A 23,354-nucleotide genomic window follows, 5' to 3' on the forward strand; every position below is an offset into this window, starting at 1 on the left:
TGAGAGATCAATTCCTGCTTAGCACATCAGAAAATTCAGAAGTAATTTACAGGCGAAAAATAAAGTAATAGCTGCTTACTTCACAGATGGAAAAGGGCAAATCGTGTGTCTGGGATGGCAAGGATTTTGTCCTCATCAAGAAGCAGTCTGATGAGAGCCTGAAAACAAGTTTTGGTAATCAAAGGGATTTGGAGAGACAGAAGGCAGGTTAAAAAAAATGGCAGTGTGTGTTGTAAAGAAGAAAGAAATGGCAAAAATAGCTCCCAGGTTGTAGGATCTAATGATCGGGAGGATATGGCTGTGCTTATCTGCAACACTGCAGTAAGGAAGGAACATAAATGAGCTTTAGCTTTCTTCTTTGAGAGAGGGGAAAAAAGAATTGGGTAGAGCTGGTTAGAGATAACAAAAGGACAGAGGCTATTCCTGGTCATTCCAATCTCTTCTTTCACTGGATGTCACTGAAAAGCAGGACCTTTCCCTTACAGTCAGTTAAAAAGTGTCAAATACTTATAAGTTCATTTTAGGAGACAGAGCCTTTCATGTCTCTGGTCACATGCCTACCAAATAAAAAAGATTCTGCAGGCTGATTCTGCTACTTTATATAGTACCATTATTGCAAAAGGGTTATTAATCTTTGGTGTTAAAATATCAAATTATGGTATTAGATTATGGTATTAGATGTTGATATTGAGCAATTCTGTATTGACATGCTTCTCTTTAAATCCAGTAAGTATTTTTCACCATGAGAATGTGTATGTCTTAGTACGTTTATGGAGTTGTTTTTTTGCTAGCAACTCCACTGATACTCATTTAGAGAATGCTTTGCCTTGTAGAGAAGGCTATACTTGCTGCATATGTGCCTTCAAGGGAAGTGAGTTTGTAACTATCACCAGAGAGCTGGTTTGGAAAAAATCACATCTGATTTGAGAAGTATGAACAATGGTTTTGTTTGAATCAGAATACTGCCCCTTTCATTTGAAGCAGTCCTTTGTTAAAAAAAGTATATATCTGCTTGTGTAGATGTTGTAGATATATGAGGGTCTGCAAAAACGGGATTAAATTTGGGCTTTCCTGGTGGAAGGATTGAGGTCAGGATTTATATACAGCAACATGATTTTCAAAGCTTGTCTCTTGTAGGTTAGAAATGCCAGAAATACTAGGAATGGCAAATATTCTGTAAGCCAATACGTTTTCGAAACTTCGTGTTTAAATCTTCCCACCTGATGCAAACAAATGCAAATACAATGCCAAATCAATCTGAACTTCAAGGAATGTCTAAAATCCTATTGAACAGAAGTTCATGTAAGATATACACTGCGATCTTTTCAGCCTGATGGGATCAGTCAGTGGCTCAAATATTAACTCCTCCTAAAAATTGGAATTGGATTTTACTGCAAACTGTGTAAAGGGAAGGTCTATATTTTCATTCATTAATGAAAAGCACTTATGTATATGTGTGTGTATCAGGTCTTTAATGATTGAGTAATAAGAAAAAAAATTGCCAATACAAGTATGTGTACATATCTGTATAGAGTATGTTATTAAGTGTGCTGAATGAATCTGAATGACTTCTACATCTTCCTAGTGCAAAATGGTTGAAAAAGGCAGCTTTCAAAGGAAGTGGCATATTAATTTCATGGCTAAAATGCCAGAAATTGCAAAGGACTTTGCTCTGGAAAGAACCACGAACTACTTACGATAACAGTAAAGCATGCATTTGGAAAATCTCAATTATTGCTTTGGAGAATAAATAACCTATTCTGAAAAATGCAATACCTGCATACCCTGAAGAGTTACTGTTTCAATCATCAAATTGAAAAATTTTGCAGAAATACAGAATGGACTTCATGCATTCACTGAAACGCTGGTGAAAATATGTAAAAGTGTTTGTGTACATAGATACAGCTCTTTTAAGAAACATAGAGGCTTATATAGGAGTAAAGGCAGGCTTAATGTATCTGAACAGCTTATAACTATTTTTCTTGCCAAACAGTCCTTACTGATTGTTTCAGATTCAAATGTAGTAGATTTGTTTGAGTGAATTAGTACTTGGAGACAGCCTGAAAATAGTTTTGCCAACTTAGCTGAACCTCCCACATCAGTTTACCTCAAACAGCAAAGCTTCCTATAATACATCACCTATACTGTACTGACACTCCTTTCCTCTATATAGATTGGTGTTGTCTGTGTCAGGACAGGATGTCGAAGTGTGTGATGAAAATTGTGATCTAAAAATCCTGGTGTATCCTCACAATATGTAGATAACAGACCTGCCATCTAAACTCAGCTGTGAAAACTGTGACCAAGCTACAGGTTCTTAAAATTGGCAGAGAACTTAACAATAAAGTGTGTAAATAAAATCCCTAATTCATCAGATTTTCAGGAACTGCAAAATCATGTTTTTATGAGTCATGGTTTTGTGATACCTAGCTAAAACTTTCGTTTTCTTTGTTATAAATTTATTCTGGATATTTAGAAGGAAGGAATACCTGCAGTTCTCAGAGCAGAGGGTAAGGCCATCCCAGTACTGTGAAAGCACTTGTGCTGGCCCCGTAGTTTTGCAATTTATTCTTTGTTTCTTATTTTATATACATCCATATATGAATGGACAGAGCTATAAAGTTGATTAAAGAAGGGACTTAATTAAGGATTGTAATTAAAGTAGTGGAGGAAATTACAAATGAATTGAAAATTCAAAAAGAGCCTGTGTGATGTAAAGGCTAATGGTGTTAAGGCACTAATCTCTATGAAATAATTGATTCTGTAGCCATTAGTCTTTTCTAATGAGATTAAGGACGACATGGTATGATCTTGCTAATTAAGTTGTTTTGAGACTTTGAAATATGAAGAAATAGTAAAAAACTAGGGGTTGTTCAATATACCATGAAACTCAAATTGTGTGACAAATATCCTCAAAATATTTCCATATGTTCTCAGTTGTAATAAGGATGGAGGATAATATTTGACTAGATACTAGAAAATAAAAACAAATATATGTAATATAGAGTTAATCTCAGCCCTATAGCTGTGTCAGTCAGCTGTTTTGGGTAGGATTTGTTGAAAATGTAGAATTGTAATAAATACTGGTTTGTTTTTTCTTTTTCATTGGAAAAGTAAAACACAAAGTAAGATTTCGAAGCACATGAAGTGTTTTTTCTGACCTCAAAGCTGTATGACGAATAAAGTGTGTGTTTATGTGCATCATTTTTAAAGGTGACTGCCTGCAGCAGATGACTTCACTGTGACCCTGTCAGATGTAAACTGCACAGGGTGAGGTATGGGACAGTGATATAGGAAAATGAGGAGCCATCCTGGAAACTGCAGGCAGTTGTGCAGAGAAAAAAGATAACGTTTTGTGTTTCCTTGGGATTTAACTTTCGGATCAGTTTTTTGTTATGGACCTAGGACCAACTGTGTGTGTGGTGTGCTGGGAATAGTGATAATGCAGTACTCCCCCCCCTTTTTTTTTAGGGTCATAAAGATCACATTGGTTTTTGCACATAATGTAATATTATTTCAGTGCCACTTCAGTGCCACAATGGCTTCAGTTTTTCTTCTTTTCAGAAGTAAAATGTCATAGTTTTTCATTTTTTAAAAAGGTGCCATATACTATGAACAGAGGTTTTAAGCTGCTTGAGGCGTGCAGTATTTCTCTGAGCTATGGGTAGTACAGTGTGCCACGTCCCTTGACTGACGCTGCACTATTGTATTGCATTACCACAATGAAGAGGAGATTGTTCTCTGTGATATTTTTAATATAAGAAATTAAGAGGTGTTTCTACAGCGCTGCTAGACCAGGGTTTGCCTTATTGTTACCTATTTAGAGTTAATAGGACAGTAATAAATTCTAATGAATTAATTATACCCAGTAAATAAAATCTATTGTCTTGCTTAACATGTGTATTAAATATATCTTTCTCTGCACCCATGCATGCACCCACACAGAGTGTAGAGCTGCATAATTATTATACATTGTAATGCTACTGATTATTTCACTAATACTGAATATTTCTCTGATAGAGCCAGAAGAAAAAGGGCATGTATTAAAAGCAGAGGCAAGTCAGGGTAATCCTTTCAATTTAAGAGGAAAGATTGAAATGTATTTTATGAAGGATTTATTGAAGTGTCTTATATTACAAACACCATTTTAAGAGCTGCTTCAGCAGACTGATAAGTTGATAATTGTTGACATTTTGCCTTCCATGTTGAATAATAGTCTCATGTAACTTGGCTACTGATTCTTCAGTCGCAGTCCATTTATCATTTGTAATCTAAGATCAAATTCAAATGCTGAATTATTTTTAATGTATAGTTAGAAATTGTAAAAATATGTGACATGATGTCAACATCTTTCAAATTAATTTCCAAAACACTGTTTCACAACTGTGTCATGTAAGGAGTATTACTGTAATTTGGTTTCGTAGTTATATTGGTGTCTCTTCGAAGGTGATATTTACGCCTCACTAATCAGAAGAAGTTTAGCTGTCATAAAATACATTGGTGGTTGTGATCTGCATGAAATTCTGGTGTAGACTCCAGTATGACTTACAGTTTTAAGGAAAACATAATGAAGGTGTGACTTTATAGATGCTCCTTAGAATATCGGTATTCTGGTTTAGACCTCGGCCTTTTACTGGCATTTGCCTCTTGCTGATTTCAGCTGGAAAATAAATACTCAAACTGATAAAAACCTACACCTCCAATGGACCATGATAAGAAGTCTTGTTATGCTGCACCTTTATGTATCAATACTTTGTATCACTGTATTATGAAATAGCATAATAACTAAGTAATGTTAAAGCTCCTCTGTATTGTGCTTTCTTTGTAAACTTACTGTGCTCTTTGAGCTTCAAACATAGCTGTTCAGCAGTAACTTTAGTCTATCACCTGACCATGTCTGCTCTGCCTTCTAGGTGGTTTTCCTAGAACAACTGTTTTGGTTCTTGAACTGACTTTCGTATCATGTGTATGCTATAGCAGTGATCTCTGGAAAAGATCTGGTTTTAAAGGGTCAACTGTACTTGCTGTGTATGTCACCTGACAATTTCCTGAATAGAAACTGTAACGAGTGTTATCATAAATATAGTCCCCTAAGAGGTCATTTCTTAACCTGCATTTATAGTAATGCAGTAGATACTAGAGCTGTAGATCTTTGAAACTTCAGTTGACTCATTGTAGTTTATACGTAAGAAATAGTAGAATTTCAGAGGAATGGCAGCAGCTCTGTTTGAAAAGTTGGTTGCATATCGCAGGCTTGAGTACCAAGCCTAGAAACTATCCTGTCCCAGTGTTCCTGCAGCTGTGAGCTTGCATTTTCAAGACCTGTGCCCATAAAACATCCTTCTGCCCATTGACACAGACCTTGCAGGAAAATGTTACTTACAGGTGTGAATGTGCTTTACTTCTTTATGTTTTCAAGAAATAAAAAACAAACTTCTATAAACTCATACTGCATGAAGCGACTTCTCAAAACATATCTTCCCCTGTTGAAAGGCTTTAGTACTATGAAACAGTTCTTTAGCAGTCTGCTTGCGCCTTAATGAGTCATTCAGATAAACAGGTTCCAGTGGAGATTGAATTACGATCCTATTCAGCTGACACAAAGCAACCACTAGTTCTTCTCAAGAAACTCATGAATAAATAAAGAAAATATCCTGTGCTTCCGGGCCGAAGCCCAACAGAAATTGAAGGATGCATGTTTTTCAGTGTGATTTCCCATGTCCTACAAGTACAGCCTGATCTTGCCATCAGAATTAGATTGTTGCTGATGAAGACATCAAACATTATGTAAGTAAAGACATACAAAAATAGGTGGAAAAGTGGGGTATGAGTGGAAGTATCTATCATTAACTCTGAGCAATCTGTTAGACAGTAACCTCTGATATTTAGCTTATACATATAGGATGCAATTTTGTGTGTGGAGCGGCATTCTCCAAAGTTATTTTTAGAGTTCTATTTCAGTGAAAAATACAAGTTTTAATGTCTTCATAAGAGCTTAATCGTGTTTATCATCTACCGAGGCCAATAGATATGTCAGCTCTTCTCTGTTGTTTACATTATAGTTTTAGCACAAATTCAGACTCCAGACTGCTGTGCTGCATACATGTAGCAACCAGCGTTATTTCACTGAGAAGTTCACATTTTAGTGGGTGATATGATTAATAAGAGAGAAAAAGGGGGTGGAAGTCATGGAACAACACCAGTGGGAATAAGAGTAACCTTGGGTGTGTGTGGTGTGTCCACCTGGCTGAATTTGACCTATGAAAGCTGCTGAGAATTTTAGGGACAGTTGGATACCTTTGACAAATGCTTATGGAGACGCTTTTTGGGGCCTAAGGAAGAAGCACAGAGATGCTTATGTGGAAGTGCTATTGCGGGATGAAGGTGGAATTGTTGGCTGAACAGAGGAAGGAACTGATACTTTGATAGTTTTTAACAGGGTTTAAGTGGGACAGTGCTGTTTACTGGGTGGAAGGAAGCTATTGTCATGTTTCCTCTGCTGACTGGACTGCACAGTGTAGTGCTGGATCCCAAGCACCCTACACTGTCTGGACTGATTTGAGTGTTTCTGGAATCCTTTCCTACGCTCTCACAGGGTAGCTGAAGTGAACCATCTCTGCAAAGATGGGGGCTCATCTGAATTTAATTTGCTGAGCTTAGTCAGAATATCTTTTCTACTCAAATTTTTTATTTTCTAGTTTTTGAAATGCAACTCAAATAAAATCCCATGTAAAGATGCCTTACTGTTTCATAGCTCTGGTTGCAACACCATTTGTTCCTGAAACAGTTCTTTCAAGATCTCTAACATAATTTTGACCTGAATATTATGAAAAGAGGGGTGTGCAGATAAAGTATGTGGTTCAGAGTGGTGAAGACTTTGTGCTGAAGTAAGGACACAACACAAGTTCTTAAAAGAAATTAAGTGCAGAACACGCCTGTTTTCTGCAGGAGTTGGTCTGTGTGGTGGGTTGACCTTGGCTGGATGTATTTAATCTTAAGAGTGAGAAATTCTTACGGGGAAAAAAGTTACCTTTACATCTGTGTTTTTTCTGTTCTTTTAATCAGTGCACCTAATACTGTAGCACTGTTAAATACTCAGTTTTTCTAGTGCGTGTATCTGACAAGGAGTGTGCTCTACATAATTCAAGGCATATAAATCTACTGACCCCATGCACTTCTCAAATGCTTGATGTGTTCATCTTCTGGAAGTTCTGAATTGGAGTTTTAGTAGTTTTCACCATGCCAATGAAAGTTTTTCTCATACCTGCATGCTGTACTTCCTTTCAGTTCATTCCATCACTTGAATTATAGTCTTGTAAATTAAGTCTTAAAAATCATAGGGCTTTTTTGACAGATCTACATCTGATGATTTTTATGTAGTGAAAAGAGCCATGAATTCGTTACTGTCCATGAAGGGGACAGTCACATAGGTATCTTTATATGTAATCATCTTAGTGATTTGCTAAGCTGCTTCTGGCAATGGGAAGAACAAGTTAATTGCATTTCATGCACAAACAAACTTTGATTCATTTAAAGCTGTCATAATGGTGATGCTGTGTTCCTTTTTTTTTTTAATCTTTTATTTTTTATAAAACTTCTTCAGTATTTTTTGTTTCCTGAGGAAGCTGTTAAAATGCAATTGTTACTTGCTGCAGGTGGTATTAAAACTGATTGACTTACGGTGTAAGGAAGGGAAGCTAATTTTGCCTGAGGGAAGAACTGCTTTACTGGATTTTTCTTGGTTTATGAAGCTAAACCGTCAACAATTAGGACCTCACCCAATGATCAGGGGGAGGTTTTCCATTGGTTTCCATGCCTTTGGGGTTGTGCCTATCTCAGTAACTTACAGTCTCTAATAAGTCATTTTGAAAATGGTGCTTGATTGCTCAGAAAATGCTAAACAAGTATTAAGTAGTTTTGAACTATCCAAAATTCAGGATCTTTTAAGGTTCCTCAGAAACATGTGCATTTCAAATTATATTTACATGAAAATACAGTGCATTTGGGGCGGTTGTTCACAAATCTTCTTTAAAAAGGAAATGTTGATTTTTAAAAAGAGAATGTTGATGTTGCTAACTCCATCCAGAAAAAAGTGAAATATCAAACCGGTGATTGCTCTTAATCTAGGCAGCTATGTGGGTGAGCTGGCAAAAAATCCTCAGGATTTCAAATGGTACTTTGTATAAGTTTTGGTGGAACTTTGTTGCTAATACAAAGAGATACACTGACAAACTCCAGCCTCTAACCATAAGTACTAGTCAGGGGTTTTCTGCTCAGTTTTATGTCCCTACATTTTATAGAGAAAATACTGAAACCGATTTTTTTTTTTTAATTTACTCTCTGAAATGGATTTCCAGCAAGGGACCAATAACCACACTATTTAAGCCTTATTTTGGAGGTTTATGTTGGGCTTGAGGTTTGTTCCCTGCCCTGACAAAGTGTTTGTTCAGCAAGGTTGAATTCACTAGTTTAGATTGGCTTCTGTCATATGTAATGTATATCAAGCCATCACTTTCAAGCAGCTTTTGGGAGCACAGGCAATGTAAAATATATTAATGAAACATGCTGTGTTGTAGGAAGAGCAACTGCTAGTCAGCTAATACAAATGCCATTTTAACAGACTGGTCACTTGACTTACTCTGTTTTTATTCTACACAGTTTGGATATGATCCATCATGTCTGCAGCCTGCAGCATCACAGAAAGTATTTGATCAGACTCAGTTTTTAGAAGAGACCCAGATTTCTAAGTCTCATGTCGCCACCTTAAATCAAGATCATCAGCATTGGCAGCTTTTAGTAAGTCTTATTTCTTTTTACTATTTTATGGCTGATGGATTTAAAGACAAATCTTGTTCTGCATTCTTGCTGCTTTTGTTTGTTCATTTGGTTTTGTTTGGGGTGGTTTTGTTTGCATGTCATTAACAGGGGGCTGGGCTTTTCTGAGGGGGAGTGTTTGGGAGATGGAGGGTTCACCTCAACAGTCTTTATAGCAATAGATTTTGTATTGATTTCTTAGGATCTTTTGGAACAGTAGTAGTACTTAAATGATACATATGTAGTAGGGACATAATTTAAGTGTGAAATGAGAGTTGAGTAAACAAAAATGTCATAGAAATTGTAATTACAATGATTTGTTCTGGATGCATGAGTACAGAAGTGCAGGGCATAGTGCTTAGTGCTTGTGGTCAGCACATTCCAGACTGTTTTGGTATCTACATCCTGACACTTGATTCTGAATGTCAGGAGACTTTTTTCCATTAGGATTTCTGTGTTTGCACGCATTCTGAGTTTCAGTCGCCTTTTTAAATCAGAGAAGGGTCCTTTGAATATAAAAGCTATAGAATAATGTCAGTGTACCTAAAGAGAACTTCCAGAGAGGAATATGTGTGCCAGTGAGGTTTCTTGAATTCTTTCTTTTATATAAAATACTTTCACTTAAGAACAAAGATACTTCAATACATAAATGGTCAAATTCCTGTTTCTTCTTAAAATCAGAGGTGCAGATGGAACACTACATTTTGTTTCCTGTAATTAATTGCTGCTTTGTCTGATTTTGCTTTCATTACACCAAGGAATTTACTTCTTTTTGGACTGTGAAACTATAATGGGTGTGATGTCTCTTTTTAAACTTGTTAATGTAAACAGAAATGCTGTGAAAAGGAAGGCAAGCTTTTTGAAATTGCTAGAGAAACTAGATTGAACTTGTTGTTTTGAGTTGAATTTTGGAGTCAATTTAGTCAATTTTAAGTAGTAAATGCAGCTTGGTGAGTAGAGATGTACTGTGTATAGGGTTATCCTCTAAACACTTGTCAGTTGCTCAGGATAGCAAAGCCATGATTGCATGGTTGTCCTTTTCACAGAACTGCCTGCTTAGTCAAGCTACTTCTGCATCTCTCTGCCCCAGCATTGGTTTTTGTACAGATCAGGTCCTTCTACAGCAGCAGAAGCAGTTGTAATGGCACACCTCGGAATGTGTAGCATGCCTAAAAGGGGTGAGCAATGGGCAGGTGACTGCTCTCATGCTGCTGCCAGCACAAACAAGTCCTAGCACTTCAGATTAATCCTGGGACATGAGAATCCTTCTATGAACTTAAAAGTTGCAGAAACTCTCCATACTTTATCTGTCTTTTCAGAAACACTGAAAAAAACTACAATTGACTTAATTTGATAATGATAATGAAGCAAATAATATAAGAACTCTGCATGCCTTTATTCAGTGTCTGTTCATTGTCCATGACTGAGTTATAAGATCTAGTTCATGTAGCACCTTTGATCTTCAAAGGACTTTGCAACCAGTAACTAATGGAATAATTTAAAGAGAATTCTTTAAAAGATACCATTTTTAAAAGTAGTGTTCTCACTGTTCTTACACTGTACCTCACTGAACTGAAAGTAAAGGCTTAAAGCTTTGCTTCAAGAGCCTGATACTTGAAGCTTGAGGTTCTAAATCTGGTGCTGGATTTATCCATTTGAAGGATATTAGTTTGATTGCATCAAAAGTAATGGTATTTAATATGACAAGAGAAAAGTGCATAAATGTGGTCTTTTGAATGGCTGTTAGAGCCTTCTCTGCATTTCTGCTTCTGAAAAGAATAATTATATAGTTGTGACGTGAACTGAATGTTAAGGTCTGGTGAAAGATACCTCTGGTAAAAGAAGTGAAGTCAATCTCCTAACATTGTGGTTAGAAGTTCCCTTAACAGAAGGCATTTGAGAAGTTAGCTTTTGTGTGTAGACCTAGACCCAGTACATATATAAAAACCAACTTGAGACAAAAATAGGATGTGAATGAAATTAGTGGGAATTTTTGCTGTTCATTTCATTCACATAAATAATTCATGCTTTCAAGCAGCATAAGGTGTTGTAAAACAAAAAGCATTGGTTTGGATTAGGGTCTTCAGAACAGAATAGAGAAATGATTATTTGCAGCAGTTCGTTTAAGTCCGGCATAGGCTGTCATTGAGTCCACTCAGAATCTGTTCTCCCAGCTTAAGTTGTCAGTGTTTAAGTGGAACACAAGAAATGTAAATGATTGCTGGTCAGTGGCAGCCTTCTGGGTGAAGAGTAAACTTTGGGCTTGATACCAGCCTTCTCTTAAAACACTGTTGTTTATATAGTATTGGAGTGAGAGAGGTACTCTGATGACAGGATTAAAATTTCCTAACAACATATTAAGCACGGTTTCTTTCATACTGTAGTTGCAGTGTTTGAGGCTAAATTTTCACCTACTGTTCACTCCTATTTTTTACTTTCTGCAGCTGTATCAGGAAAAATAACTTTTAATCATTTACACTGAGAATCAGAAGCAGTAAGTTCAGTTTTCATTTTGGACTGTATGTTTCGGGAGTGGTTTCACTGCAGGCGGAAAATCCTGTGTTTTAGTAAACAGAGACCAAATTTGTTATTTACAGACAAATGTTCCCTTCGCCTTCTGTCACAAGCTTTCTGTGTACATAAATAGAACAGACTTGTACCACTTACCTGTTAGTTACCATGCAACAGCAGCATTTGACACTGCCTGCAGCTGCACTGAATGACGTGCATCTCCCTGACTGTAAATTCAAGTGCTCTGTGTTTAGAAGTGGGGTTGATGAAAAGGACATTAGTGTGGGTATAATGCCACTTTTGCCGTGCTAGCAACATGTCAGCAGAGTTTCTATAACAACAGCACTTTGCTGAGAGATATAGCCCTCTATCACATGTTCATGATGGAAAAATTGTAATGGCTTTATTCTATTGCAATATGTAGTTTTCTCTAAAATACACACTGAGCTCAATTTAAGCCTTTTTGCCTCAGTGCAAACCAGGAATCTGTCATGTTTTCCAAAGATTAGCTTGAATTTATTTTTTCCTGAGGTCAGAGTACTAGGTGTTTTAAATTTTTTTGTGAATATTTTAGTATTATTTGCTATTCAGAGCTGGTTTTCAGGCTCTCAATGATGGCAGAACACTGGGGCTTGGTGTAGTGGGGTAATAATTAAAAATATGAATGCATCTGATATAGACCTTAGTGTTTAAGCTGGATAGCCCACTCTGTAAAAGGAACTTTTTGAGCTCACTTGTCTTTCCTGTACCCTGGACATGTGTGAGATTTTTAGCAATGACACCAGCAATATCCATGGGCAAAAACAGTGTCTGGATTTGGATAAATGCTGAAATGAATCATAATGTATTTGAATTTTTAATATGTTTGGTCTCTTGTATTTTTAAACGTATAGCATGAAGTGCCAATGAGCTATTTCAATAGTTTATTTCCCTTTACCATTCCAGCATCAGTTTTCTTCTCCATAGCAATGAAATTACTTAGATAATGTTCCATTTCTAATGGTATTTTCTCAATTGACTGTTCGCATTCTAGATTGATTGTTCACATGTAGAATTCTGTTTTGATTTGGTTGATGCAGTGCCAGTATAATAAAAGCCTTTCCTGTCTGCTAGCTGTGAAGAGAACTTCCATCAAAAATAGATCTTTATGTGGTTTTAAAAACCATTTCTTTTTCTAATCGGGGTTAGAGCAGGTTGTTACTTTCCTGAATGAGTGAGAGCAGGGAAAGGTATTTAGAAGCCCAAACAATGAGGTATGTCCAGTGCCACACTGGATTAAATCAGTAGCCATGAAAGCAGGCTGACCTTTTTTCTTTCTTCCCTTGAACATAATATTCTTACTCCCTGAGTTTAAAAAGGTTGTTGACTCAAATATGACCTTTCAATGAAACACTCTTGTAATACAGTTTCCATTTTTTTTTCTTTTATGGAGTAGTCAGTCAAGGGTAGGTCAGGAGAGGCACCAGCTGGGAGCAGGTACTCTCAAGCACTGTTGCTGTTGCTGCCTGGGACTGAGTGGCTTGCATGTGAGAGAGTGGCTGTTAAAGGAGCTCTGGAGAGATGAGGCGTGCTCAGATGTCCAAAAGAACATAGGTGAGTGAGGCCTTTAGCAGACTCAGGGCAGTTTTGTCTGTGCTGGATGCCATGCTGTCTTGTTATGATTCTGGAAAATATATGATATGTATTTTTCAAGTGTATGTCATTGTGGTTTATCTTGTGAATACATCCATTAATCCTGGTGAATTATAAAATTCAAATCTAAGGCCTTCTGATAAGCTTTATTGTATATATTAAAACTGTGAAGATTCTTTTATTAAAAACTAGGCATTTGGGGTTTGTGATTGCAGATTTAGGAGACATCCCAAAATTATCTCAGAATAACTGAGATAACTGAGCAGTGAATTTGGTCTAAACAGACAAGAACAACCAAACACTTTTATCTCTGCTCCTTTATAAGGAACAGAACAAATGAGCTAAGTAATATCTAAAGAAAGTCTAAGATAGACTCAGGAACTGAATGCAGATTATATGGGTAGTGCTTGCAGGGCACGTTTTTCTTTTTGCATACTGTCATTTAAATGCATCCAGCCGACAACCAGCCAGTGATTCAAACCTTCAAAGGTTCCACTTCCCCTAAAACAATTATTTTCTGAACCTGGGATATAAAGTGGGGTTCTGTCTAAGAGACACTGCATATATATTTTTATATATACACATATATATATATGCACAGTCAGTGCAATATATATATGCATATATATACTCTTTTTAATCTTGGTTTTGTGTTTATGGATGTAGTCTATATTTTCATATATCTTACTACCCAGCGTTCTGTTCATTTCTCTCTGAAGAGCTGCCATCTGCATAAGCCTTAGCTGTGTATATTATCTTTCTCCTAAATGTACTGTGTGTTGTCCCGGTCCCAGTTTCCTCCTAAATTGCTTCAATAAATGTAATACTAGTATCAGATAAGAAAACTGAAGAATCTCAATGCACTCTCTGTTACAGCAAAACAAAAGGGTTATGGAGCAAGGTGATTTATTACTTCATTTTTCTGAAATGCATTATAAGATTAATTTTTTTGCTTATACTTTTTCATATCCTAATTACATTTGCCTCTTGTTTAATCATCTTTAAGACAAAATAGTATGTCTGAGGAGAGAACATTATTTAATTAACTTTTCCTAATGAATCAGACTGCAGAATTTTCTGGTAGCTGCATTTGCTAGGCTGCTTGTCCAGTAAATTTTGAGAAAGATATTTTAAATGAAATCCCTTTCTGATATTAGAGTCTGTAATGAGCCCATGGCTTGGTGGTGTAAATCAGAGATAAAATGCATATTGGGGAAAAGCATATTGGATGTCAAAAAGATACATAAAACTGTATTTCTGAGCTGTCCTCTTTCATCAGGCATAACCAAAAAACCAGCTGTGTGAATAGGAGCATATTAGTGTGTGGTGAAGTTTACAGACTCCTGTCTTAACCTGTGCTTAGCACTTATCAATATTTTATATGCACAGATACTGTGTTTTCAACTAAGTTTGGGGATCTCTATGTAAATGGCCACTTTTCTCTCCCTGGGGAATATGTGCCACTAGTGGTACATCATTTGTGGCCTTGGTATGGCTTATTTGATTTTGAAGGGCCAGAAATTAGCTACATTGGTTAAAAGAGTTTTAAAGCAATCATCATTTGGAATGTTCTCACTCTTTCCTTATTCACACAGCTGTCCATAGGTATCTGCATTGCTCTTGAAGAAGCCTTGATAAGCGATTTTCTGTATTTGGGGGAAAGGTGCAATGTAAGTGCCTTGCCTCTTAAACCTAATGACAGTGAGGTCTCATTTTTGGATTTCACGGAAAGTTCCTCCAGAGTGGCTGCACTGGTTCATTTCTTTCTTCTTAGAGAAGTAATAGTTTCAGTCACTGTCAAACCATGAGTTCATCACTACCTGAGAGGCAGTGGGTGGGTGAAGGAAATGAATTGTGCTCAGCAATAATAAGGAGATAATGAGCTATATAAATAATTAGCAACACATTTTAAAAATATGCTCATATAGAGCCAAAAGTATCTTGGCTTAAGTGCACGGTCTCAGAGATGTAATTGAGACTATTCATTTCAGCAAGGCAAATATGGGGAATTTTAGAATTCATAAAATCTGCAGTAATAGTCACGAAGGAGCAGAGTATGATTCAAAGCAGAGCACACTGCATAAAGACCACTCATGAATATATTTGGAAACTTCCTGGTTCCTTCTTTCACAGTAGACAGCGTGTTTTGTGTAGTTGCCATGAAGATTTGCAGATCATATCTATCAGTTTAAATTACAGAAACAAATGGTGTAGGCATCTTCACCTGGAGGTAAAAAGAAAGGCAAACATGTGGAATCTATTGTAACAGCTGTATTGTTTCAGTTAACAGAATAAAATATAAATAAAAGACAAGGCAATTCTAGACACAACCAGTGCTTCCAGAGATGACTGGAGGGTTCATTTCAATGGGATTTGATCTTTTACAAAAATCCAAGGCTAGTATTATATATGAATTTTATTGAGATAAGAAAACAGCTGTATAACTGTTAAGAAGGGAAAGGGTCTGTTATCTCTTCACTGATAGCTCCCTATGGGTAGGCAGGATTTTACATGAATATGGCAAGAAGGTGTCTGAGGAAGCTCTTAGTCACTGTTGTGGTTTAACCCCAGCCAACAACAAAGTGCCACCCCCTGCAGCCCCCAGTGTGATGGGGAGGAGAATCAGGAAAATGTAAGACTTCTTGGTTGAGATAAGAACAGTTTAATAATTGAAATAAAGTAAAATATTCTAATAGTAATAGTAATGTAAAAGAAAAAAGAGTAGAGAGAAAATAGTAATAGTAATGTAAACACACAAATAGTAATAGCAAAGACATAAACAAATAGTAATAGTAAACTCATAAACAAATAGTAATAGTAATGTAAAAGAAATGAGAGACAGGAATAAAACCAAAGACAGACAAGCGATGCACAATCCAGTTGTGTTCGTGTAGCCACATGACTAATCCAGGTAGCTCTGTTCTAAGTATTCTGGCTGAGCTACTTGTGGTATTTTAAAATCCTGTGGGTTTGTTTATTTCCATGCTGTCATATTCTCCCCTAATTGCTGACGTATTTGTGTGTCATTAAAGAATGATATCTGTTCTTTACATTTCTAGTCCAGTTTTATAGGTAGGAGTTAAAAAGTGGTTTGGACAAGTGTCTGAGCCTTGGCTTTCAAGTGATGCTTGCTCCTATATTCCTTATGATAGATGAGTTAAATCCAAAGTATTTTCCAGTATTTTGGTCACATTGCTAATAAAATATATATTCATTCATGAATAATAGTGTCAAAATTGAGAGTTATGTAGACCTCCTGAAGAAAATACTCATCTTTCCTGATCTGCTTTCAAAGAAGTAGTGCTGAAGCCAAGTAAGATCCAGTAACTTTACCTCAGTGCTTTAGCAGATAAAATTAATGTAATCTTTTAACTACACACTGAAGTTCCATGTGCTGGCCTACAGGTGTTGTGTGGCTGCTGGATTTAAATGTGTGCTACAAAGCAGCTCACGGGCAGCAGTCTAACCCCAGAAATGCACTGTTTTCCTTGATTACTTTCTCCTAGTACAAATAGGAAGCAAGGCCAAGGATATGAGCAGGCAGAGGCAGGCTGTGACTTAAGAGATGTGATATGTGTGTTGGTTGGGTTTTTTCTTTTTCTCTTATGGATTTAAATGGAGATGTACTGGAGGGAAGTTGGCCCAGCTACTGCCCTGACAGCACCTTGTTTTCTTTGTGGATTAACAGGGAACTTCAATCTGCAAGGCCTCAATCTGGCCCCTTTCATCAGCACTGAATCACTTTAAAAACAGTGCATGTGATTATCAAAAGCATTTCCATTTATAACATGCTGTGGCAATTCAGCTTAGACACCAGAAAATAAGAACATTATATATTAAAAGGATGTTGAATGTGAAAATTCATTAAATCTATAAACGTGGCAGTAAAATGCACGTATAGCTGTCACTACATGGATTTGTGACTAGCTATTGACACTTTAAATGATCATGTTCCCTTTACTTAGCCTATGATAAGTACACATAAGTAAAGACATTAGAGACTGGAGTCCAAAGAAACAGTGATTAGCATATTTTAAAGTTTCCTGCACTGACTGCTTAAATACATTTGCATTAATAGAAAGATGAGACTCTTCATGAGGTTCTCTGCATGACAAAGGCTAAAAATAGTTTTATTAGAACTTTGGCTGCTGTTCTGCTAAATTTTAACAGTTTGGGGGAAAGGAAAACACACTTTTGAAAGGTTATAATTAATGAGTTATGTGTTGTTGAGTTTTTTAAAGTGTACCAAAATACCATGAAGAAATTGGGACAAGCATGCTATTTTGTGCCTTTGGCATTTTGTTGGTTTGCAGCCTGGCTTCCCACTTGAGATGGGGGCGGGCTTTGCTGTTGCCTGCTCTTAGCAGCGAGCCCTCTGCAGCTGGTGAGAAGAATTCGGTGTGTAGGTTCTGAAGATGATGGCACAGAAAGAAAATTCTGTTCTGAATTTACAAAGCAAAACATTATGCCTGCCACTGTCCCATATTGAAAGGAAATCCAGCATGGTGTAACTTTATTTGAGAGACTGTAAATTGCGTTCGTATAGTTGACAGTTTGAAAACATAAAACAAAGTTTCTTGTTGTGATGGTAGCAAAAAACTTCATCTGTGGCAGTAAAGCATCCATGTAATGCTAGGTGTACTGTTGTGAAGAGAAATGAATGAGGCTGCTGGAGTCAAAGTGAAGAAGCCAGTGTTAGATCATGCATGGAAGTTGTGATGTGTGGAGTGCAGGTTTAGGCCTGCTGCTTCCATTAAGTGCTGTCTGGGATGTGAAAATATTATTTAGGGAGAATAGGAGCTGCTCTTTTCAATTCACTGCTGTAATTGTAAGTGGTATCATAATGGGCAGGGAGATGATTATTAGAACAGGAGCTCACCAGTATTGTCATTGCCATCATTGCTTCATGCTCTAGGGTTTGTGCATGTGCACTGGTAATTGCATTTCCGTTATGAGCATAACTGTCCTGGCACATACGCTTCTGAGAGGGGAAAGACATGATGTTGTAAAAAAGGCTTTTTCTTATTTTCTGTGAATGAACATTCTGCTTTTCTAATGAAGTATATACTTATTTGTTAAGAAGAGTTTAACAGCTATATTCTTAGCTGTCTTTGGAGGCAAGCCCATGCTAAAAATTCAGAGAATAAAAGCTGTAATATTTCATAACTTATCCTTGTAATACATGCCTGTAGAATTCAAAACAGAATGTGCAGGAACCCTCTAAAACTGGAGTAAAAACATAAGAGTTTTCTTGCTTCTGAAAAAGTTTTCATGGTATGAGAAACATGGCATTGCAGGTAGCTAACAAAGCAGTGTTGTAGGTTATATGGGAACAATGCGTTTGTTAAGGAAAGGATGTAGCAGTCCAGTGATGTATACAGATGTAAAGGAAATGTTTATTAGTGTGGATTACTTGTGTGGATGCAAGGCTGGAGAATTAAAGCTCAGTCTTATATATAAAACCTAATTAGCCTTTTTAATTTAGGTACAGATGCTTACAATAATTTTCTCATAACTTTAAGAATGCGTGTGATCAAATGCTTAATGAGATTTCTGGATGTCTGACTCCATGTTGCAGTACTCTGAACACACTCATTAAAGGACTTGGTGTCATTTTATATATTGTATGTAAACTCAGCTGAGAAATACTTAATACATGAGACTTACTAGGAATGACAAGCTATAATTGAAGACTTTGTTGGGTTTTTTTTCCTTTGAACATGCATTTTTCATCTTTTCAGTTTACCTCCTGTATTTAAACAATTACATTATGCAAGTGATGACTACTAAAACATCCATCCACTGCATTACGTTTAACATGTAGCTCATCATGTCTGTGCATTTTTAGAGTTTTTTGGGGATTGGTTTGGTATTTCAGAATTCTGATTGCTTTACCTTTGGTGCATGCTTGAGTTCTGACAACAGCGTATTCCTTAACCTAAATACTAAGAAACAAGAGTTTGCTATTAGCTAAGGATTTTCTTCATACAAATTGTTTAATGAACGTGGGCTTGGTGTATTTTAGACTTGTACTGTATCTTTACTTACACATAAGCTTCATCATGTTAACCCATGAGTTTCATTTAACCATGAACAGGGAGTGTATTCTTCCACCATATGTGCAGATCAGCTCTTGGTGAAGGTGTAGGACTGCAAAAGGGTCCTGTCTGCACAATTCTGAATGTATCCAAATTCATTTTACCCTTAGAAGAAAGGAACTTTTGCATCTATCTTTCTTAAGTTCAGTACATAAAGTATTCCATGTAGTGATGTAGTGCTTCTTTAGAAGTACTTAGACTAAAATAAAGGAGGAAAGCTGTAAGGTTATATCCAAATAAAGGGAAAAAAAAGGAGGAGGTTAAAAACAAAAGAAGGGGAAAGGGTGAGGGGGAGAAGAAATGGGGGAAAAACATGAAAAAAAAGAATTAGTCCTTAGTGCTGAAAAAAGAAGCATTTGGATGTATTAGTAGCATTGTGCCAGATGTGATTTAAATACGGGCAGGTGACAGAATGGGAGGCATAAGGTTGATTCATATCTTAGCAGGAAAAAAGGAGTAAAATAGGTAAGCTGTGGTGATGATGTGGTGTTGAAAGCACTTCTAGGAGTTTCCCCCAGGATATTATGACAACCAGTGGTAATTTGCAGAGCATCTGGAATATTTCAGCCCAGATAAACACCCCATGTGAGAAGCTTATTTATATGTATTGAAAGGCTGGAGCCTCTGAGATCGCTAAAACCTGGCCTTAAAAGCTTAAGAGAATAGTTCTTATACCCTTATTTCTGGCATAACATTTTCTATTTCAGCACTTTTATTATTCTATCAGTTGGCTTCTAGCAGAAAATGTGGATTGATTTTATTTTCAAGGATAATAAAGGTCTGTTAAATTTCAGATTTCTAACAGAAGGTTCAGTTCATAGTTGATTTTTAAAGTTTTAACCTCTTTCGTTTTCAGCTGTGCTCCTGTAGAAAGAAGTCTGTAATCATACTGACCATCGTAAAGCAGAAATAAAGCATTTTTGTTTTAAAACTTTTTGTCTCTTTTTATTAAGTTTTCTATGTTTCAGTTATGAAAGGACAAGAGACAATGTGTTAGTCACACACTGGCCTATATTTACACGCTAGTCTTTGTATTCATGCAAGTACAGTTTCTCTGGGAGATGTAGCTGGAAGAGGAGGAGAGTCAAATGCATGCTCTGAAGTTCAAACCCCTGAGCTATAACTTTGTAATGTGAGCAGTAAGCTTGCTAGAGGCAGTTCCTGATTGCATGAGAGAGATGTTGGTTTTGCTGGATGACGATTATGTAATGGATCTCTGAAACTTGTCTTGAGATGCAGCAGGCTCTGGGGCAGTATTAGGCTCCAGAGCTCTCTACCAATTTTGTAGCAAACTTGATTAAGCCATTAAATTGCAGATCATTGCTGACAGTAAATTAATTCTTAATCTGAGTTCTATTCTGCATGACATTGGGAGACTTTTGCCAGGAGGCCAGTGGCTTGAAAATGGGTAATTAAATTCTGCTGTAAATATATTTTTATCTACCCTTCTGCATGCAGAAGCTGGCAAACAAGCGAGAGCCATTAATTAATACCTGTAATTTGGTTTAGTGGAATAAGCCCTGCTTCTGTCAGATTCTGAAATGGAAACCAAGGCTGTAAAGTGGAGAGTAAGATAAAGAAAGCTGACAAACATGTATTCATAAGATTTCCTGTTCTTATTTCACTTTGTCAAAGATGTTGGCTAGTTTACAAATTTGGAAATACTTGGGTTTGAAGTCAGTGTAGAAGACAAGTCAAAAGCCTCCTAAGTAGAGCAAAAGTAGCAACAGTGGCAAGATGTACTCCGAGCATTTCTGAATTGTGTAGTTAATCCCTATGACCCAATTTGACAACTTCAGGAGGCGATTTTGGCAGATTGTTCATCTTTGCTGAAGATAGAGTTGTGCACTGGTTGTCACACGTGGGTTTTATTATTGTTTGGACTTGAACCAAGAAGTATTGTTTGCAGGTTTTATTCAGAAGTATCAGAGGGAAACTAGAACCTGTTTGCTAGCACTGTATTAGCACTATTCTCTTTCCATTGCTCGGAAACAAACCCAGTTTTCCTACTTTTCTTGCATAGCTTTTCCGTTTCCTTAAGGTCCTGAAAGTTGGATAATTATAAGACTTATTCCTTAAGGTAAGATGCTTCCTAATTCTTGTTAAAGACAGAAGCAACTTTCTCCACAGTGTTTACCTATGGTAAATAGTGTCTAATATCTCAAGAGTTTAGGGGTAGTTCCTGCTCTCCAATCTGGTTTAAGTCCTTCATTGGGCGTCTGACTTTCATTTATGTACTCCTGAGGTTCCTTTCAGAGGATTGAGGCTCATCTAGAGCTCAAATAGAAAATTATATAGCAAGAGGGATGTCAAAATTGCGAGACATCCTTTTTAAAGGATGGTGCTAGTGACCAGTGGTTAGTGATGCCTTGAGAAAGGATTGAGCGTGAGCAGCTTCGTATGTCTGTATCCGAATCATGGAGGGAGCTATCTTCATTGCTTTCCAGTACTCTTCTTAAAATTGTTTTGACTATTTTGTAATTGTGTGAATAATTTTTCCAGAAAAGAAAGAGCAAGAAGCCTGTGGGGATGTTTTAACAGCATTACTGGCTGGCTGTCTTTAGCTATGAGTCAATCTGGGTTATAGTCAAGGTGTCTCCTGGCAACCTAATGACATTAGCCCTAGCAGTGTTGAGACTCATTTACTCTTTTGTGGTTAACATTGCAGACAGGCCTGATTTGTTTTGAAAATGGATGTTTGGAAACATCAGAAGCTAAAAGGTTTGCTCGGCAACAAACATGTCTATAAACTTTATCTGAAATGACCGGATCATATAAAATGGAAGATATCTGATAGTCATAGAGCCAAGAAAACCTCATTTTTTTTGGCACAAATCATAAGAAAAAGAGCTGTGCTATACTTAACTTGCTATATTTAACTTACCTCTGCTTTCTAGGGTTAGGGTTAGAACAAAGGTAAAAATAATTTGAAGATGTAGTGTAGAAAGTTGGGTAAGTTGTTAAAATGCAGTTTAGAAAAGTCCTCAGAGAGCCACAGAGAGACAAGGAGGAAACATAGGTGCTGATTATCTACAGTAAGTGTTTGGGGCAATAAATGTTGTATTTAGTGATCTCAAGTGCCCATTTCAACTGTAGAATTGCAAAGTGTTTGACATTTGAGGAGGTAGTAAAAAAAAAAAAAAGGCAAACTAGTTGTTTGGGAAACAGTGCTTTTTAATGGACCAGGTTATTGATAGCTTGCTTGATACATGAGTAAAATAATTCATGTGAGGGGTTTTCTTTGAAGTGATTGCTTTCCACTAGACCTGTGAAATGCATGGTGAGCAAGCCTGTCACACCATGATCTCTAGTAGCCTCAGTATTCTAACAAAATTCCACAAAATAAAGGTATGGTAAGACAGGCTTTTTTAGGGGTCTGTGCAATTGTTTTTGTTTGAGCTTGTGGAGTCTAAAAGCCTTCGGAGCTTCAATTCCGTTTTGCCTTCTCAACATAATCATCCTGAGATTTCCTTAAGCATACATGCAGGAAAACATATATATATATGTTTTTATGTTTATATATATATAGAGAGAGAATTTTATACATCTTTATATAGATAATAATTTATCTATAAATACACATGCATATAATTTTGTGTATGTTGAAAATCCACAGTCTTGAGATTTGCCGCTTTGGTTTCCAGTGTTATTAAAAATTTAACCATGTCTCCAGCTGAGACACTTTGTCATTTTGAGAGCAATGTAAATGTTAATAATTAAAAGCAATTAAAAATGTGTTAAAAGTCATGTAATTTTTATAGGCTGGCTGACTAAATAATGGATGCCTCCTAGATTTTCTAGAGTGGCAGAGCATTACTAAACAAAGATTTTCTCCCATCCTAGAAGTCCTGTAGGAAGGAAATAACCTATTTGGTCAATTTGGGAATCCAGCTGAGGTTTTGGAGTGAAATTACAAATTACGATTCCTGGTGAGTCCTATAATCACTGTGCCATGTACTACTCTGAAGGAGCTCTTTCTTTCCAGGAATCCAGAGGTACAGGAATCCAAGTAACAGGTCAGATAGAAGCAATGTATGTGAAAAAACCATCCTGAATACATCGTTTCATGTATTCTGTAGTGACCATAAAGCCTATGTGTAACCATATTTTACAGGGCTCAGTGCTGAGCAGTAATTCTTAGGTTTTTAGCAAAGAGGAAATTATCTCCTTTTCTCAAGGCTGATGAGGAAGCTAAGAAACAAAATGCCTCTGCCCTTCTATCTTCTAAAAATAAATGAATAAGTAAATTTAAAAAACCATAGCTGCATGATTAGGTCAAGAGAATTTGACACAAGAATA

General features: G+C 36.7%; 1 protein-coding gene across 9 annotated transcripts in view; it reads left to right on the plus strand.

The window, feature by feature from the left end:
* Nucleotides 1-23,354, plus strand: part of RIMBP2 (RIMS binding protein 2) — a 132,074-nt gene that overhangs the window by 33,579 nt on the left and 75,141 nt on the right. For all 9 annotated transcript variants that reach the window (XR_009725741.1, XM_061355380.1, XM_061355379.1 and 6 more), the window contains exon 5: nt 8,659-8,796. Coding sequence is in view for 8 of the 9 variants with exons in the window: in XM_061355380.1 (XP_061211364.1) it covers nt 8,659-8,796 (138 nt within the window). In the remaining variant the exon portion in view is untranslated. The remainder of the gene's footprint in view (nt 1-8,658; nt 8,797-23,354) is intronic.

The sequence above is a fragment of the Neopsephotus bourkii genome, unplaced genomic scaffold, assembly GCF_033783945.1.
Source record: "Neopsephotus bourkii isolate Nb327-2 ecotype Australia unplaced genomic scaffold, CSIRO-AGI_Nbou_v1 NB_795, whole genome shotgun sequence".
Classification (NCBI taxonomy): Eukaryota; Metazoa; Chordata; class Aves; order Psittaciformes; family Psittacidae; genus Neopsephotus; species Neopsephotus bourkii.